Source organism: Mustela erminea, chromosome 19 (genome assembly GCF_009829155.1).
Source record: "Mustela erminea isolate mMusErm1 chromosome 19, mMusErm1.Pri, whole genome shotgun sequence".
NCBI classification, from domain to species: Eukaryota; Metazoa; Chordata; class Mammalia; order Carnivora; family Mustelidae; genus Mustela; species Mustela erminea.
In genome coordinates this window covers 53497889-53513565 of record NC_045632.1, presented here as the reverse complement: position 1 = coordinate 53513565, position 15677 = coordinate 53497889, and the positions used below count along the sequence as shown (strand labels likewise).

Genomic DNA, 15677 nt, shown 5'->3' with positions numbered 1-15677 from the left:
TAAGAACTCTCAGAAGGCCTGTGCAGCTCATGCATTGTGAGCTTAAGGGAGTCAAGAGATGAGCCTGGGGATGTAAGAAGCAGCAGACCAAGGTCACAGCTGGGAGTATGGATTTTATTCTTGTGAGTTCTCGGTAGTTCCCAATCTTCCACCCGAGAATAATGAAGAATGTGGGCTTTACTAGACATCTTGGATCTTTCCTCCATGTCCAGATGAGTATTAACATTTTATGGATCTTAGATAGCAGCTATGGGAGAAGTGAAAAGCATTCCAGGGCAAAGAAAGTAGAGTTGGCTCTGGTTAAGGGGTACAGATGCACACTGGGATTCTGTGTGATGAGGAAGGGAAGGGGGATAAAATGTCTCCTAATCCCAGAGCCATGGTCCCAGATGCCTCACGCCTCCAAGGGAGGTCTGTGTCCTTCCCCAGTTTTGGTTGAAGCCACCACAACCAATGGATCCCTGTCAGTGTTCTAGAACCACCTTTGATAAGTCTGGCGACCCTTTGGGAGATTCAGCATCAAAGAATCCTAGGATTAAAAGAAAGGTTAAATATCACCTGTGCCCATCACCTGAAGCTTGAATTCCCTCTACAACATCACCCAAAGTGGTCATCCAGCCGAAATTAAAATACCTCCCACAGTGAGGTGTTCACACTTCCCAACAGCCATTCCACCTTCAGCCAGTGCTGTTAGAATATTCTTTCTCTCCTTGTGTCCAAATATGCCTCCTTGTAACGCCTTCCTTTTTGGTTCTCCTTTTGGCTCTGAACCTTGATGTTCAGATTGCCTTCCTTAGGATATTTACAATTTGTTGGTATCTAGAGAGTGGTAACTGGGTGCAGTAGTGGGAAATGGGCATGACCTGGGCCCATCTGGACAAAGTGGGACATGATGTGGTCACCCCACAGATCTCTTTCAGAAAACGTGCCGCTGACCACCGGGTGTGCCATGCCTGTGGCTGCAGCTCGTTGGCTTGATGTTCTGGAGAAGGAGGCACTTGCCTGGTACCCACTTACCTTCAATGACCTGAGGGTGCTCCACAGCCCAGGGAAACTTATGTCAGCCCCCGCAGATTAAAGGGTGTCAAATAGGTCTCAGCAGGCCTGCCCACCTGTTAAAGAGGTCTTCTCTTTTCTCCCAGGGACTTTGTGAAGGCCTTTATCCAGTTTAAGAAGCCTATCGTTGTTGCGATCAATGGGCCTGCGCTGGGCCTGGGTGCCTCCATCTTGCCCCTCTGCGACATCGTGTGGGCCAGTGAGAAGGCCTGGTTTCAGACCCCCTATGCCACCATCCGCCTCACGCCTGCTGGCTGCTCCTCATACACCTTCCCCCAGATCCTGGGCGTCGCACTGGTAAGCCCCTTCGTTCCTCAGGCAAGATCCCTCTCTGGGAGAAGTGGCTTTGGGTCCCAACATGACCCCTTCTCTTTCCTGGATTTGGGATATGGCCCTTCATATGAATAGGGAGCCCTGGGGTGCACCCGCCCTGTGGAAGGAAGCTGCTGAGTGTCTCTACTTCCTCTGCCCTTTCCAGGGGACCTGGGATGAGGTCAGGCTAATCTTAGAGCCTTCAACCACGGGTACCAGATGCCAGTGGCAGGTGTGGCCAAGGGTCGAGAGCATGATGGGATGTTCACTATCAAACTTGTACTTTGTTCCCCTAAGTTAACATAATTCAGTTAGTTTACTTAATTAAGTACTGAACTAGTTAAAGCACATAATAGTTTAAGCTAACTAAACTAAGTTCGGTTCGTTTACTTAAGCAAACTTTGCCTTCGTTATCTCATTTATTCTTCACAACAACCTGATACTAAGAGGAACCATCTGCTATAGCAAACAATCCCGCAATCCTAGGGTCCAAACAGCAAAAATTTCTTTCTCATTATGCCGCAGTCCAGTGTAGATGTAGTAGCTGTCCACACTGCCTGGGGTCAGGGGCGGGCGGCCCAGGCATCTTCCATCTGGTAGACCTGCCTTTGCTTCCAGTGAGTGGACACGAAGAGAGAGCCTGGAGGTTTTCCTGGGCCAGGCCTGCAAGGGGCATCTTCACCCCCACTCCCATTTCATTGGCCAAGATTCAGTGGTGTGGCCACACCCACCTGCAAGGGAGGCTGGGAAGTGTAGTCTTGCTGAGTGTCCCAGAAGCAGGAAGGGCTTTGGTAATCACAGGTAGTCCCACCTAGAGAACCTGTGTTATGGTCTCCATGACACAGATGGCAAGCTAAACTGGAGAAGTTAAGGAACTTGCTGTATCATTTGTCAGTGAGCCGTCAGAGTAGTATTTGAGCAAATAGTAGAGTCCACTGTAGGCTGCAGTCAGATTCTGGACCAGCAGCCAGGGTCGAGTGGTCAGGGACCACTTGTAAAGCACACACCATGGCCAGTGCCTGAGAGCCGTTAACTCAGGGCGTCCTCCAACAGCCCAGGAAGGTAGGATAGTTGTTAGCCCACTTGACAGATTGGAGACTGAGGCTCAGAGAGGGTGAGTTGTCCAGGGTCACACAGTGGGAATGGCAGTCATGGGATCAGAACACCGATTATTTAGTTTTGGAGTCTGTGCTCTTTACCAGTAGGTTGTAAAGTAGGACCTACATCCGAGGAGTGAGTCTGAAATTGGGGGTCTCTGAAAGACAGTATTGTCTGAAATCAATTTGCATCTTATTGTAACAGCCTGTCCCTGTAAGGGTGCCTCCTGCACACCAGTTCTAGAGAGTTCCAGCACCCACGTGTAGGTGTCGCTGCTATAGTATTGAAGAAGAAACCTGTCACCTTCCATTGCGAGGGACAGCTGTGACTTCCTGTTTGCTGAACCTCCTGTTAGCTCTAACACTGTTTGCTTGCTCTGCTGTGACAGATGCTCCTGGAAACTCTTTCCTTCATCCTCACCATTCCTTACTTCTCCTTGGCCCTCCAGTAATTTATGTTTGTTTCTGGCAAAGCCTTAGATGGGTCTTGTGGTTTGAATTTGGGCTCTTTGGAACAACTCAAGTGTGTTTTAATGACCCAGCCCTTCTTGTTCCGTTTCCTATTTGGTCTCTGGCCTTGACATTCACAACCCCCAACTCTAAAAGGTAACTCCCAGGTGATCCTAAAGGCCCGTGGGGTCAGCACAGTCGCCACCTGCTCTCCTGACACAGCCGACTGAGTTCAGTGCCTCTTCTGCCCTTAAGATTCCCAAGATTCTCCCTCTCCACACCCCAGGCTGAGGTCAGTGAGTGAAACCCTCAGGTGCCAGGTGCACCGGGACTTAGGGAGTCCTCACTAAAGTGTGGCTGGTTCTGAGATTTTGCACAGGGATGTGCAATCATTTTGACGCTCCCTGATGTCTCTTTGAGATACCCGTTCTGAAAAATGTGTCCCCTGTGTTGCATTACACACTAAAACCGCATGGGCACTCTGATGACCAAGGATTGAGCGGGTTATCCCAGCAAGCTTCTCTAAGCTTGTACTGGTCACCTCCTACCTCCTGGCCATTTCACTGGGCACGTTCCACAGGGTGGTCTCATCACTCTTCTGAGCATCTGCAGGGATAGGTCCTCTTGCTCTCCATTTGACAGATAAACTGAGGCATGGAGACTTGAGAGGAAATTCTGGAAGATGTTGCTCCTTCTTTGAGCCCACGAACCTAAGTGAGATCCCAGTAGGCAGCAGGCATTACCTTACCTGCTTGGAAGTACGAAGATGAGTAACAGGGAAGCTTCATCCGTCACAGTCCCGCCCGCGGGCCCTGATGCATGGCTGGTGTGGTGTCTCCCTGCTCTTTTGTTATCCCACTGGATCCTCCCAGGTGGTAACTCGTACCCACTTTAGAGATGAATAAACAGACTCAGAGAGGCAAGAGATTTGCACAGGGTCTCAGGCCAAAGCAGAAGGCAGAGCAAGGGTGTCTGATCTGTGCTTTTCTCTACCCTCATCCTGTAAACCTTGGCCTTCCCACCAGGGGAGGGGGGTTCGTATGCCAGCAGCCCTACCGCTGGACTGGGATAAGATTCAGGGGTGGTTAGAGAACGCTCCCAGCAGGGGTGCCTCCTGAGTGAGTCTGGAAGAATGAGAATCTCCATTCCACCCCTTCCGCGTGGGCTTTGTCACTCTGAGGGTAGCATGAAACAGGAAGGGAAACCATGTGATCCGTGGAGACCACCGGCAGCCTCACACCCACCAGCACCACCTTGTCTCTGCAGCAGGGCCCGCAGCTGGGATTTGGGGGGGGGAGGGCATTCGGATTCCGGGACTTGGGGTTGGGGCTGCTCGAGGCTGCGCACAGTCTCCCCAGTGGCGGAAAAATGAGGCAGGCCGGGAGCCCGGGAAGCAAACACTTTCCCTTTTGATCTCGGCCGCCGTGCTCTGCCCAGAGTCAGTGCCACTCCCGTTCCTCCCTGTCCTTTGTGGTGGCAAAAATGTGTCTAGTGTCCAGTCAGTCTTCTCTTTTTCTGTCTCTCTATTATTTCAATCATTTCTGAAACTCCAAGAATGTTGCTGACGGAGACGTGTTCCTGCCAAGGGTGTCCTGTTCGGCTCCTTGTGTTCTGCTCCTTCCTTTCGCTTCTCCTTCCCGAGACAGAGGTGTTTCTAAATAAGTATAATGACAGAGATTTGTCTTCAAACCTCCAACCAAATGCATGCTGTAGGCTCATTACCAGCCTGACAAATTTCTCTGCTCTGGCATGAAGGATTGTCCTTTGGGTCATCATGACCCATCAGTGACAGCGAGAACAAAGGGGAAAACAGACACAGAGACCCAGCAGCCGAGAGAGCCTGGCGTGTCCACCTGGATCAGGAGCGGCCCAGCACAGAGGGGCAGCAGATGGACGGCAGGTCGGGGAAGGGAGTGGCTGCCGCCGGAAGGAGGGGATTTATCCTGAAGGACATAGGGACTCCATCGCACAGTGGTGACCATTATACCCGAATTATCAGCAGGAGAGTCACTTGGCAAGTTTTAGTGGTGACTGCACTGGTCTGTCTTATCTGTCAGGCTCATCCCAGGGCACGCATGACAGCTGTGAAGTACAAAGCAAACGGAAATTCTCTGGGGAGTGGGGTGTGGAGGAAACCGCAGAAGTCGGGGCGGGAGGTGGTCGGGTCGGGGGGCTGTTTTCACCCTTCACACCTGGGCAGAGATGTGCGCAGCCCTGGGCCACCAGCAGAGATGCGGCTCTCTGCATTGGTGTGTGGTAGTCGTGAGGACCTTTCTGGCTTCCAGGGATGGAGACACTTTTAACGGGCTTCACGTGGGAAGAAAGGAATTCAGTGGTTGCCATAACTTGCCCTTGCAGAAGTGGAACCTTCTTTGGGGATGCTGGGTTCCCACATCCCAGCTCAGTCAGGAAACCTGTTCTCCATCCTCCTCTCTTTACGGACCCACCTCTCCAAAGAGTGGAGACACAGCCGTGGGGGACCACGACTCCCTGACTTCCGCATGCAGCCAGCCAGAGAGTGCGTCTTGGCCATCGCCTCTAGCTGGGAAGCCTCGCGGAGAGCTTTATCACCCAGGGCACATATCTGTTCCTCTGTGGACCCGTTGTCATGGCTGGGGTGTCAGCACAGAAGTGTACGTCTTGTGGGTCTGCTGCCGGGTGTGGGGAGGGTTGTTGGGCAGACAAACCCAGTCAATATGCGGCTTCCTTTGGGAATTTGTGGAAAGCTGTGGGCCCTCTGCTCAGGAAGATGCACCTGGACACAGATGTTTGTAGGTAGTTCCCAAAGCTTACCTGACCCCCCAGTTGAGAGCTGAAATTAGGGAAGCAGGACAGTGGCACACGGCAAGCCCAGGCCTTGCTAACAGACGTGCGAGGCACTCTGGGCTCTCAGCCTTCCCCTGCCTTTGCTTTTTTCAGGCCAACGAGATGCTGTTCTGTGGGCGGAAGCTCACCGCCCAGGAGGCGTGCAGCCGGGGACTTGTGTCCCAGGTCTTCTGGCCAACCACGTTCAGCCAGGAGGTCATGCTGCGGGTCAAGGAGATGGCCTCCTGCAGCGCGGTGGTGAGTTCCTGTGTCTTTGTGTGCTTGTCCTTGCAACAGACCCATTTTACAGATGAGGGTAATGAGGCTGAGAGGGACGAACTGACTTGCCAAAGGTCATGCAGGGTGTGTGTGTAAGACCATAAATGCCTCCTCTCGGGGTCGAGAGCTTACATCCGGGGACGAACAGTCGACATTCATAGAGATTCCCCCGACATGGCCAGCCTGAAAACCTCACAGAAGAGATTTACACCCTGGGGTAGAGCGCGTTGCCTTAAAAGAAAGTCCCAGACAGACACACACAGAAGCACAAAACATCTGTAGTTTTCAAAGTATATGAGAAACAAAGGCACATGAGGACAAAGGGTGTTAAACCATCCTGGAGATGAGAGAAACCAGGGCACGCCGACCTCACATTTCATTTCCACCCACTGAGTGTGCAGCACATGTGAGCATCGCCGTTTGACTCCGAAGACACATCGGAACATGGATAAATAAAAACGCCGCTGCGGAGGCGCCAGATTTTAATTAAGTGTCGATTTTATCTCAGAAAGTCACTCTGGGCGCGGTTTGGGAAATCCTGTCGGAAGGGGGAGCATAGGCCGCTCCTGGAGCCGCAGGGCTGGTCTAGGAAATGAGAAAGGTGACTTGGGAGAATAGTGTTGGGGTGTTGGGGGGTGTCTCTGTCTGTGCTTTGAAGTCAGGGATGTGCTGGGCTGGATTTATGGGGTCAGACCCGTGAGTGTCCCTTCTCTCCGTCTGCGCTAAACCCCCACCCGCAATGTCCCAGCTGCCATGTCTCTGCTCCTCCCTGCCACCTCCACCTGCCATGCCTCTCCCAGTTTGCCTCATCAGCCTGGACTGGGCACCTACTGTGTGTAAGCTCCACCCCAGGAAACCTGACTGTGCCGGGGATGGTGATGGTGATGGAGAGGTGACGGGCCTGTCGTCGGTGATCACATATTATGAGCCACGAGCTCTGCTGATCTCTGTACGAGGACTGTCTTTTCATCTTCCTGCTAACTGCTGTGACCCACTCGTCCCACTCTGCTTGGGACTCTCCTGCTTTTAGCACTGGGAATCCCACGTCTGGGACTCCCCCTGGCCCTGGGCAAACAGGGACGTTGGTGAGCCTAGGATCAGCTGCACGGAGAAGCCCGCAGACGTTCTAAGCTGAGGGCACGTGAGCGCGAAATCTCTGGGGAGTTCCGGCCACGGCCCGTGGTGGTGGGAGGGACATTCACGTTGAAAAGGAAGGCAGGAGAAAGGCCTCAAAGCTCCATCGAGGAGTCTGGTGTTTGGGCAGTGCGGGTGCTCAGGCGAGCCAGCTGTAGAAGAAACACTGCAAGGCGGTCTCTGCTGTCCACAGTGGTGACTTCAGGAGCTTTGGGGTGAGTCGCTCGAGAAAGGACTCTGCGATCTGGGAGCCGGTGTTCTTCGGGGCACCTCTTGTGAGGTGGGACGTGGCCTTGGTCTGCCGGCCCATTCTCACTCCCCTTGGCTGCCAGCCCAGGCCGAGGAGGAAGAGCCCAGCTTCGTTCTGGCGTGCGGGAGCCAGGGAGCCCTTGTCTTGCGTTTTCCGCTTGAGAGCACCTTGGGAGAGCGTGAAGCGAAGCCTTGACGTTGGCAGAGGGGCTGGAGGCCAGTGGGAGGATGGAGGATGCTCGGGTGCCTCAGTGCCCCCCCCACCAGCGTCTGCGGCAGAGCAGGGCAGCGCCCCCCTCCCCAGCCAGGTCAGCCACACATGCCGAGCAGCACGGGCGCCTTTCTCCTCGGAGCTCAGGCCCTTGGCCGTAGCATGCAGATAAAAACACCGCCTCCGTGTGGGACTCCCGTGAGGACGGAAGGAAAGAGCGCAGGGAAAGTGCTTCTCCTTGATGCTTCTGCAGCAGTGCTGCCGTCACTGCGATCAGTCCCTTGCTGTTCCTCGTGCGTGGGATGATTTTTACTGTGGCTACATTATTACTGCCATGCCCCTAATATCACTGCTCTTGTTGCTGTGTTGCTGCCGTAATACTCTAGTATCATCCCCACCACGTTACTGACGTTCCCAGCGTTACTGCTGCTGTGATACCGCAGCGTTAATACTGCTGTCGCCACCGCAATTACTGCAATTTTTCATCTTCCCGACTGCAGTGATGGCTAGCGTTCTTGCTGCTGCTCTTACTGCTAAAGCCCAAGCAAGAGGCACTCTTGGTGGGGTAAGTCCTCTGGCTACTCTGACGGCCATCACTCCGTTCTCTTACTCTGTGATGCCACCCATCCTAAGTTAGGCCTCATTGTCACCGTGGCGCAGGTCATCAGAGTGAAGCGTGGGAGGTGAAAGCGTTGCTTCCCAAACTTTTGCATGATGCCCATAGAAAATGATTCTGAGTTTATGTCACCCTTCAGTCCAGGACAAAACTCTTGTGGTCGGGGGTAACACGGGCCCCACTCCGCCATGCCGGGGACAGAGGCCTCAACCCCTTGGCATGCCTGGAGCCCATTCCTGGCATTGCTGGGGACACGGGCCTGGCAAGTACTAGAAGACAGCAGGCAGTCTCCTGTGGCTTTGGACTTCGGAAGGTGAGCTGGTGCCTCCTAGGCCAAGTCCGTTCTTCTGGAGCAGAGCCCCTGGGGCCGGCTAACGAGGCTTATGCGTTTCCCTTCAGGTGTTGGAAGAGTCGAAATGCCTCGTTCGGAGCTTCCTGAAGTCTGTGCTGGAAGGTGTGAACGAGAAAGAATGCCTCATGCTCAAGCAGCTGTGGAGCTCCTCCAAGGGCCTGGACTCCCTGTTCAGCTACCTGCAGGACAAGATTTACGAAGTCTGAAGACCCCTGCCCACCCACCCCAGCGCTCGAGGGCACCGGACTTCCAGCCTGGCCCTGCGCTTCCGAAAGCCGAGCGCGGTGTGCGCCGGCTAGGGAGCTCGTCAAGGTGTCTCTCTTGTGTCCATTTCCTCCTGTCCTTTGGTTGCTCCGCATTGGTTTGATTTCGTATAACAGATGGGAAACGCAGCATACTCGGCCTACCCCGTGGCCCCCCGCCCCACCCCCGTCCCTGCACTGGCCAGAGAGCTATCGAGGGCTATATCTTCCCAGGCCTCTGCCAGACGCTGTTGTCCTCACCGCACTCGCTGAAATGCACCATCCCGGTCCAGGAAGGGGAAGGTCAGTCTTCCCCATCCTTCTGACTCAGGCTGTGTCTACACAGTGCCTCTGCTTTGGAGACTTGGCTGTAAGGCTCTCTCTGGTTAAGTGCAGATCCGGTGACAGGGGACGATCAACTTAGGGAATTTCCAGACCGCCGAGCAAAACGGTTGTATAGAGCGAGCCTCAGTCTTCTCTCTGATGCAAATCTGTGTGACTTTTAGGGCTTGGTCTTAAAACCCAATTGAGTGATTTGCAAACCCAGATATTGTACGTTTAGGAATGTTTTGTTAAATATATATTTTTAAAACAATGTAAGTGGAAATTCTGATAATTTATGTGTATTCTATGTAAAGCTAGTTTTACAAAAACATGAAATACTAGGAAATTTTTTTCTTTAATCAAACTTATTTAATTTATTTATTTTTGTTTATATATGATGATATCTGTCGTTGGCACAGATATTATTTTCGTACTGCCCTGGACCAAACCCCGTACAAGGTTCATGCTGTTTGGTGCGTTCTAGCAATGAGCCGCGCAGAAGTAAAATCCGGAGAGATGTAAATGGAAGGACCGCTGTGGATAAAAGGAATAGCTCTGCACCAGATCCTCCTCTCGTAAAATGGTTCTCAGACATTTTATTATTCGATAATAATTGAATACCCGTTCTTAGGAGAAATTATGGGAGAGTTTTCCCTTCACCTCTGCCTCCTTGAAGGAAATAACGGGGCCTCCAACCTGAATGGTCCTGAGATATACCCAGTCCCAGATTCATGACGTCAGGAAGCGCTAACGGGTCCTGCCGAGGGATTGCATATCGTCTAGAGTGAGCCTTTTGTCTTTGGAGCAAATGTCTGAACTTGGATTTCAGAGTCCATTTCTTCCATGTGGACCGCTTTGTCTGGTTTTGGCCTTCCATGTGAGGTCAGGGAAGAGCTCCCACTCTGCTGAGCCATCAGTACGTCTCAATCATTACGTGTCCAGAGGCACAGACGATCTTTTTTCTAGTCATTTACTTACATCAGGGAGAAATAACCAGGGATGAGATCTCCTGTCCCAGGGCCCCTGGGCTGCATGGGGGACCCCAGCATCTGAATTTAGACCATCATCCCAAAGTCCATGAATCAGCTGCAGAGAAGGGGTGGGGGTTGGTTTGAGGGTTTGAGTTGAGGAAGAGAAAGGTAGACCTCGGGTTTGGAGCAGAGGAATGACAGGAGCGTGTTCTGCATGAGGCTCAACCCTCCTGAGGGTCAGCAGATCCTAAGAGTGGTGGGACGGCTCCATGTCCATCGCAGCCCCTGAGTATTCTCAGAGGCCTCTTTGCCTCCCTCTTCTCCTTCCCTGTGTGGCCGCCGGCCTGTCTTGGCCCTTGCTGGAGACAGTGAGTGGAGCAGGGAATTCTGGCCATGGTTGGGGGGAGGCTGTTGCCACAGTTTTTCATCTGCCCTGTGTTAGAAGAGCAGGTTGAGTGTCTACAGTAAGGCTGGACACGTGGTCCTGTAGACAGTGAAATGTGACATTCATCTGGGTGCGATCCCTAAGACGGCCTTGGCTCTCTCTCTAGAAAGCCCCTCTCCTTATGATCCTTCCCCATTGGAAGGATCTCCAACGATAGGGTAAGAATGTGAAACCGTTACTAGGGTAGAATTCCTGCTGTTAATTTGTAGGTTCTGGTTATAACAGGAGGTGTTTTGAAAGACGGTCTATGTTTTGGTTGTTTCTACACAGTCAGTTCAAGGAGGATGTTCCACAAATTGGAAAAAAGTAGGTTAAATCTGCTTGCTGCCGGGTAGATTGCATCACTGAATTCTCTACTTTCTGGATAGTTGCTTGATAGTTTGGTGATGAAATCCAGGTAACTTTTAGCAAACCAACCTGGGATGGAAAATGCCAGACCTGTGGATGTGTCTGGGTTTACCCTAAGAGCTTTCTCAAAACAGGGGGCTCAGGCTTTCACTTTTTGTCTTTGGTCACAGCGCCTTCTCTCCACCCATAGAATCCCTTCTCCCTTCTCTTCACTCTGCCTTGTCTCCAGCCCACCCTATGTCTGTCCCTTCCCAGAGCCTGGGCAGGGCTTTGAGGAACTGCCTGGTCTTGGCAGCCCAAGCCCAGAATTCACCTTGGGGTTGGAAGAACTTCTGTGGGTGGGAAGTGAGGGTACTTCCTCAGTGGAGGAACCTTGTAGGTAACCCGCTCTTTGCTGTCCTGCATACCCCGCATTAGACTCCCCACCACCACCCCGCTCTAGCCCTGGGTGATTAGCACCCAGCGTCCTGTAATGGGGCCAGTGGAGTTAGCAGCCCCGTTCCAAGAGGACCCTGCAAATTTTGCCAAGGTGGTCAGAGCTGCCCCCCATTCGGAAACCACACACACAAACGATGATGTACCCACATATTCCTTCCTGCTTTTAAATAATGTCTGTGGGCAAAGACCATCAAGAATTACTCTCTGAGAATGAAATTGGACAGCTCTGAGAAGGTGGTAGAGAACTGATTTAAAACGTTCTACTTGTTCATTATAGATTAAACTAGGAAATGTTCTCTCTGAAGCATGATGATGTTTCTTCCATATGAAGTTTAGTATCAGGATGGAAAAATAATGATCAAAATGGACTCTGATCAATGCAACTGCAGCTCTGAATACCCACATTGAAAAAAGCCTTGACTGAATGCTGAATTGCATTTCCCATTAATTGTTGGTTCAAAAGATTTTGTAAACTTTTTTTAATTTGAAATTGAGTCCCTTTCATGCAATTTTCCAATCTAGTTTCTGTGGAAATTTTTTTAAGAGAAACAAATAGAAACATCTTCAAATCTTCCTAAGTGAATATTTAAAATGCAGAATTGCTTCTCTTCTGTGTTTCTGTATTCAGACACTTAGATCTGTTGTACATATTAGGTTAGACGCTCCTACTAATACACACAGTATTTAAGACTCTAAATGAGATTTCTTAAGTATTTTATTTTATTCTCTGTAAATGGTTTTGTATAATCTTTAAAAATCTACACTTTGCCTTTGTAGATATTTAAGGGAAACCATTCGGGGGTTGTCTTGCATGTATATTTTTGTTGTAGACAAGTGTTGCTCAGTTATTTCTGCAAATTTTGGTTGAAATGCTTACAGACTTTAATACAGTATATATTTTCAGAATATAAACTTTTATATTTCTGTGGTAAGTTAGGATATGCGTTTTGGGCAATCTTTTCCATTAACATCACTTGTTCTTTCAAAAAATAGCATACTGGTTTGGTGCCAATGGGATTTATTTTATTTTTTCATTAGAATCTACTGATCTTATGTGGTTGGAGAACAGGTTAATTTTCTTTTTGTCAGAGTAATTGAGTTTGAAGTATAATTTGAAAATGTATTGAATTTGTGGATAAGCCTTACCATTAGGATCAGTAAAATTTCCAACCTTTGCAACTACGTATGTAGTTGAGGACCTACCCATGAAGTCTCACTGTGTGGCAGTTGATAGAGTCTGTGAACAGAGCCTTAAGCTTGTTGCAAAAAAAAAAAAAAAAAAAAAAAAGAAAAAAAAGAAAAATAAAAGGGTAATACGGGTTGTTGTTTCTTCCAAGCAACATAAGCCATGTTGACGGACTCAATGCAGTCTGTGAGTCATGGTTGATGGGAAGAGTTTGGTTGAGCTGACGGCAGCAGGAGTCAGGTAGGCAGCTTGGTGATTGTCTTTGGCCATATGAATGGGCCAAGGGCAGGTTTTCTGGAGCCCTCTTTGTACTATTCGCATGGTTTAGACATGGTCACAGGGAGGGCTGCTGGTCCACCATTTGTTCTGAACAAATGGCATTTCCTGCTCCTGACCTTGGAGGTTGACCCCGGGTCCCTCATGGATGACCTGGAACCGGCCAACCTGGCTGAGGTCAGCACTCCTTGAGAGGTGTTAACAAAGTTTACGTGTGAGTCTTGCTGTGTAGACAATCTGAAGTCAATTTCAGTTACGTAATCAGCATTCCCATGTGTCCTGAGTGTCTTATCAATGAACTATGTGTGTGAAGCCATACTTAAACCTGAGTTTAGCAGGGCAAAGGCAGACTAGATGAAGAACATCACGTCAGCTGAGGCTGTTCACCCGGGGCTGTTGTAGTGAGTCTAAGTCACGGGGCTTGTTGGTGGTGCACCCACTGTGTCTGGGATCTAATAAAACCAGCTAGGGTTTGGACTTAGATTTTAAAAAAAAATTATGATTCCTTTTAGTTGGCCACACTTCCCTAGCTACCAGCTGATTCTCCTTCCTATTGCTTTCAAGATGACTGGAGACCAGGGCTGTCGTGTGGCTAATGTCAGGTTATCTGAGTGCATCTCTAGTAAGTAAAGTCTACTGCCAGGGTGGAGATTGGCTTCCCAGGTCTACGGTGTGTGCGCAGCCCAAAGAACTGAGATCTGGTCTGAAGCCTCAGCTAGTGTCTGTCCGGGCTGACCATGCCTCACTGGCCCAGCACCTGAGCTGATGCTGGCGCTCGCTCTTTCAGGGGACCCCGGGAAGTTGGGAGGGTATAGAGTGTTCCATCTGGTATTAAGTTTGTCCCTGTGCCATTAGTCCCAGCTGGAAGTCATTCGCTGATGTCCACGTTGACAGGATTGTGAAAATATTGCCTTTCATAAAACCAAGGACCAAAGAATTCCATTAATCCAACAAAGTGCGTGTTTCATAGATGGTGGGCTCATCCAGCCCGAGGTGTGCATTGCTTTAAGGCCCACAGAAGCTGCTCACTTCCACCAGCCTGGCTGGCCATGCAGACAGATTTGTTACCACCTTGAGAAGGCTCTGAAAGATGAGTTTCTCCCACTGAAAGTTGCTCTGTCAGGTGGGGGTTTCTGCTGTGCACTCCCAGCCTTTAACCATATCAGAAAAGGTGGAGGTCTGGCCACCTTCCAGATGACCTGACCCGTGTAGACTGTTCCATCTGAGTAGGACCTGTGTGAGTTTTAAACGTGTCTACACGGAGCAGCACCCCCCAGTTGCTAAATTCCCACCTCCTTTTGTTCTTCATGGACCCATTCCAATTCCTGTTTGGCATGAGAAGAATTTCCCTCAATTCTCACACCAAGGGATGCTCTATTTTTCATTCATGATGAAAACACCCATCTGTTAACTGGTTGAGAAATGATTGATGCTGAAGCAGTGGTGTTCTAGTGGTAAGGCTTATTACCAAACTTCTGATAATGAAGCAGGCTACCAAAAACTTACCCAGCCCACCCTGGGAGTGTGTGGATTTGATCGTGGGTGTTGCACACACACCAAAAATCCAAGGAGACCTTTGCAAATTAGGCTACTCTTTTTCTTTTGCCAGGTTATCATGGGAGAGTCTTTAACTAGTTCTGAATATTTGTAAGTATGAGTACTTCATAGAATCATAAAAGCAGGTACAGCTGACCCTTTCTCACCATGTTGTAAATATTCCCCGAGACTGGGTGCAGTACTGAGGGATAATAATCTTCTGACTTATCAAATGCTGACTGTCTAGAGCAAATCGTACACTCTCTTTGTGAATGGTCCTGTAACGTGTATGAACACATTTCTGGGTGCCTTAGAAGTTGTATTTTTCATGTGTGCTAATATGCAGTATTTATACATTGTGAGAAGCTGCTTTGAATAAAAAGGTTGAAACTTCATCTGCATTTGCTTGTGTCCATAAAAGTCACAAACCTGTGGTTTCTGAACAGAGAAGCTTCTGGGCCCCCAGGGGGTTGATGCGTCTAGGTGGTGTCTGCGTTCGTGACTTGAGGCTTCAGGGATTTGGGCTGGTCGCCACTGTGCGACAAGAGCATGACCCCAGAGGACTGTAGAATGGGGGCACCCAGGGAACTCTTTTTCAGGGGGGTTGGTATAAGCATTCATCCCTTCCCTGGTAGGTGGAAGGTTACTTGCACAGGGCTGCCTCCTCACCAAAGATAAAGCCCCATAGAGCTTGACCTTGCACGACCCTGGCTGCCATACTTGGCTAACCACAATATTTGTCACTGTGGAGTTGTGAAAAAGCCTTTCACACACAGGATCTTGTTGCTTCGATCATCACAACACGGCTCTTAGGAGAGACACACGGGGCGGGGGGGAGGAGGCTCTGGCTTCCAAGGCCTGGCTCCAGCGACACTGGAAGGAAGTTTTTTGTGAGTTCATGGCAACAGGATTCTGGGAAAGGGGTTTGCACAAGGTCAACGTCTGTCTGTCTATCCAGCAGCAGTATTGAGCCTCCTGTTCTGTCTCAGAGCCTGCTCAGGTGCTAACAGGCAGAGGTTACTCAGATAGTCCCTCTCTCAAAGGGGCTCTGGGTCTAGGAATGTGGGAAAGGCGGGTAATCCTGCCGTGATTCTCAGATCGTCCCCAGTGCAGTACCAGAGGGAACACCTTCCTGCCTGATTGTGAACGCCTCAGGGTGGAGAAGGGGGTGCACTAGGAATTGCTCATTTTCCCTTGGGTCACCTTTCGGTCCCTGTGGGCCAGCCAGCCTCGGCTGGAGACCAGGATCTTCCCTCTGCTGGCCTTCCTGCCCTTTCTCTTTCTGTTTCTGGTGTCATCATCGTCCCCATCGTTGCTTTGTGCACCTCTTTGCCCTTTCCGAAAGGTCCT

The 15677-nt window shown here is 50.4% G+C and overlaps 1 protein-coding gene across 1 annotated transcript in view; it reads left to right on the top strand.

The window, feature by feature from the left end:
• The window catches only part of CDYL2 (chromodomain Y like 2), a 164937-nt gene extending 150215 nt beyond the window's left edge, over window positions 1–14722 (top strand). The window contains exons 5-7 of the mRNA XM_032323840.1: window positions 1143–1353; window positions 5835–5978; window positions 8609–14722. Coding sequence (XP_032179731.1) covers window positions 1143–1353; window positions 5835–5978; window positions 8609–8767 — 514 coding nt within the window. The 3' untranslated portion in view covers window positions 8768–14722. The remainder of the gene's footprint in view (window positions 1–1142; window positions 1354–5834; window positions 5979–8608) is intronic.
• Window positions 14723–15677: the final 955 nt, after the last annotated feature.